The sequence below is a fragment of the Mizuhopecten yessoensis genome, unplaced genomic scaffold (genome assembly GCF_002113885.1).
Source record: "Mizuhopecten yessoensis strain PY_sf001 unplaced genomic scaffold, ASM211388v2 scaffold4583, whole genome shotgun sequence".
In the NCBI taxonomy this organism is placed as follows: domain Eukaryota; kingdom Metazoa; phylum Mollusca; class Bivalvia; order Pectinida; family Pectinidae; genus Mizuhopecten; species Mizuhopecten yessoensis.
Window position 1 is genome coordinate 524,201 of NW_018405619.1, and position 4,240 is coordinate 528,440.

The window sequence follows — 4,240 nt, forward strand, 5'->3', positions numbered from 1 at the left end:
ATCAAACTGCTACCTAATACTGATAATGCTAACCCAAATTGAATTACTTCCAATGGAAATTAAACAAATGTTGGTCCAAAATGTGATTTCCCTATATAAACTATAGTAAAGTTTACCCCCTCCCCAGGGGGAAACGTGAGACCCCAGGGTCATGAAATTCAAATTTTGGTAAAGCACCTTAAGACCCTTCCATCTATGAAGAGTATTTGATTCTACCATATCTGGGTCTTGAGAAGAAGATTTTTGAAATTTCATTCAATTCAACCCTTTTTGGCCCCGTATTGCGTATCGGCTATTCCATTACCGTAGTCTAAATTATAGTAACACCGGGTAAACAATAGTACACGTGCGTGACGTGATATGTCAACACCCGATATCGAGACTTAACTTGGAAATGTGTAATCACACGTACTTCAGAAATAAAGTTTATGATACAAAGACATTTAATTAACTCACGTGTAAACACTGACATACGATCAGACGAATTTAAGAAGGTCGTATATGAGGAGCATGGAATGCAAACTGATGTGTTTTGTTTACCGACCTCACCTATAGGTATCACGTGCTAACAGTAGTTCACAAGCTCTTGGTCGCTACGACTTTTGTCGTCGAGCGAGTTACGCTCTGATAAATCGGTTCACAAATGCAATTACAATAACTGTGAAAATAGTGGTTTGTAAAATATCAAGATCCCTATAAAATGCAAGTGCAAGTGCGTGCACGTAATAACGGCATACCATGCGATAGCCTATGGTTACATATGTACCTGACATGTCAATATACCATAGCAGGCTATGGAATGATGTCCAAAGTGTACATGATTGAGAGTAATTTTGTTCCATAAAAGAACAGTAAATTGACAAATAAATATAGTAATTTAATTTATTTCCGTCGTTTTTGGTATATTAAATAAAATAAGTGTCATTGTATAAATTCTATCCCTCTGCAAAAAGTTCCGATTTTTTTCAAGGTATACAACTAACATCAGGATCAAAATAATTGTAAAATGTAAAATAAATTAATTATAAAGACTTTGTGTGTATTTGGTTCAATTTTTCACTCTTTTTGTATGAAACTATGTGTCCTGTTTGCTTTTGGCTTGTGTTAAGTAACTTTTATCCATATAGTTTCAATAAAAAACGCTTTTTGTAACATGTTGTAGATATTTTATGATAAATAAAATATTTGTAATGTGTAAAAATGTGTAAGTGTTGAATTTGACAAAAATTCAATTTTTCGGTATTTTTTACAAAAAAATCCCCAGTTTATCGGAATGCTTAGATTTTCATAAAATCATCTCTACATAGTGACATAACCATCATGTGAAACTTTCATTGATTTCTGATGGCTAATTGCGAAAGGGTGGAGCCTCCTTAACAACGGTTAAAATACATGTAAAATATATTTTTAAAAATAATCCCTTTTTTGATATCATCAACAATAAATTACCCTGAAATTTAAGTCCGCGTATTCAGCGTCTAAAATGCGTAGTGTGCTAACTCCAGCCACAGACATTTGTAACGAACCCGTGTGCTCCAGCCAATAGGTTTTGTCTGTGGTAACTGTGGTTTTGAATCAAGGCACATCGTGTTTATGGCGGGCCACTGAAGCATGTCTGCTATAAGATCCTATAACAGGTCCTTTTCAAAAGAACAGAATAATTCACTGTCCTCTAGAATCTACACTAGCGTCCGTTGCAAGTGGCGAAGCAGGTGAAATTGTCCGGGCTCGTCGGCCAGTCCCCTCATCGATAGTAACACATGCCGAATGCTCAAACGATAAGCTATTCCTGTTGACACAGTCAATCAACATAATAATTCAGCCAACAGCATCTTAAACGGTCGTCTGGTTTCTTACGAAACTACACATTTCACGGACGCACTTTCTATCTCGCTGAAAGTCGAACCGCTTCCTGGCCTGATGAGCGTTGCCGCTGCACATCCGGTTTTTAGCGGTCAGCTATCTCCGCGAACACGGAATAAAATTTATGACTTTTTGCAACTAAAATATTTTACATGGTATTTTTATTTTGAATTTAGATCTACTGTCAATTTTTAATATAATCAATGCTTGTTTAACATGCTGGTAATGTAAATTAAAATATGCAAAGTGGAACTACATGTACATGTATTTGTTTATGGCCACGCAAATCTTTTTGTTTTTGGTCGTTGTCAGCATTCAACGCACTATTTTCCGGTTTTTCTTAGTATGCACGGTACGGAAATAGCCACTTTATGTGCACTTCAATATTAAGGGCATATTATCATTTACGCCATATCGAAATTGACAGGTTTATAGATGGAACGTCAGTAACACATCTGTGTATTTCTATGTAGCCGACCGTACGATAAGATGGCGGCCCAGACTCCAGTACCTGGATGTTCTTATCATCCAGGAATGGGTTTTGTCTATATCTGTAAGACATGTAACAAGGAGCTTCTCTGTACGGACTGTGTTGTGAGCCGTCACAATACTCACAACATAGGTAAACTTACTGATTACGTGTCGGAACAAAAACAACAAATCCAGCAATATGAGGAAAAGCTTTCTAAAACCGATATTCCGAAGTTAGACGGACAAATTCAGGAAAGTGAAGATAACTTCAAGGAAAGCAGTATAAGTTTCAGGAAAATTATCAAGGATATCAAACGTCAAGGGAAGCAGATAAAAACAGAGGCAGATCATCTGGTTGACAAATTAGTGAAACTATGTAGAGATTTGGCGAAAATAAATGAGGATATCACCGAGAAAAACACTGCGGCACTGACAGAACTTCTCGGAGAGAAACTGAAACCGCAACTAGAAAGGTGTCAACAGGTATTGACTTCCGGATCAAATGTAGACGTCATTTCAGTAGCGCGGGAAACTCGGAATACCTCAACTGCTCCGCCCGATCTACGAGCTTTGAAGACGGCAGCCTTCAAACCCGGGGTTGTTTATAACGACCTGCTGGAGCGGATGTTAGGTACAGTTCTAGTTGACGGAGAGAATGCGTTATACCAACCAATTCAATCACACACAGTTATATCAAGTTTTGAAACACCTTTTCCGTATGATGTGTGCCGTACATGTCGTTCAGGTGACGAGGCTTGGTTGTCGAACAGGGGAAAAGACAAAATACACCGCGTTGATAAAAAAGGAAACATCAAAGAGAAAGTAAAGTGTAAAGTGAAAGTTCATTCCATTACCGTATCTTCGACCACGGGGAGGGTATGGTTTTGTGTGAAGGAAGACAAAAGTATCCGGGAAGTCATGTCCAATGGAGCCGCAGTGACACGTTTTACCGTAGACGCTGTCCCACGGTGTTTGTGTATCACACAGGAAGACATGGTGGTGGTAGGAATGATGAAAGGAATAGTGATGTTCACTAGTGACGGGCGGGTAGTGTCGGATGGAGCGGGCGATGTCTGTAGACAGGAGGCGGTAACTCCCCGTTACCTGACGTACTGTAGACAGACCGGGGATATAGCTGCTACTGACAGTGACAATGTATCGTTTGATAACTACATGGCTGGTAAGGCACCAGGAAAACAACCCCGGGTCATTGTGATGGATAAACATCTGAAACTTAGGTTTCAATGCAAACAACTTGGTGCTATAAAATCACAAGTAGGTGGGGGTCAGCAGTTCCTGTTCTACCCCGTGGATGTTTGCTTTGACGGTACTGGAGATGTTCTCGTAGTGGAGGTGGTAACCAAGTCAGTGGTGCTGATTGACGGGAACAATGGACACTTCCTCAGGACTGTGTATATCTCCAGTGGAAGTTTACCATGGAGTGTCAGACTTCAGGACGACCATATACTCTGGGTTGGTCACATAAACAGTGAAATGAAGATATTCCACTACAAGTAGACCCCTAAACAGTTACCGGGTACAGTCACTGCAGCTTCATACAACGTACTTACCGGTGTGTGAACACATGACTATATAACATAAACTACAGACATCCTCAGTGTTTGCTGTCTTCTGAAAACTAGATGTGACATACCATTTTAAATTCCATATCTTGACAAAGAAACTATACAATCAATCTATATCCAGGACATATATCTGATACAAACTTGATTTATATTATAACCATGACCTTTATGTAATACCAACACGTGATCTATATATCTGGGACTTATATGTAATACCAACACGTGATCTATGTATCTGGGACTTATATGTGATACCAACACGTGATCTATATATCTGGGACCTGTATGTGATACCAACACGTGATCTATATATCTGGGAC

At 39.1% G+C, this 4,240-nt stretch overlaps 1 protein-coding gene across 1 annotated transcript; it reads left to right on the forward strand.

Annotated features, from left to right (window-relative positions):
• Positions 1 to 2,352: 2,352 nt before the first annotated feature.
• LOC110449355 lies at positions 2,353 to 3,852 on the forward strand. The gene has a single exon (XM_021496174.1). The coding sequence runs from the start codon at positions 2,353 to 2,355 to the stop codon at positions 3,850 to 3,852; it is 1,500 nt and encodes a 499-aa protein (XP_021351849.1).
• Positions 3,853 to 4,240: the final 388 nt, after the last annotated feature.

Bases quoted from the DNA above. Each gene is read 5' to 3' on its own strand.
- LOC110449355 (XM_021496174.1), top strand. From the start codon at position 2,353: ATGGCGGCCCAGACTCCAGTACCTGGATGTTCTTATCATCCAGGAATG.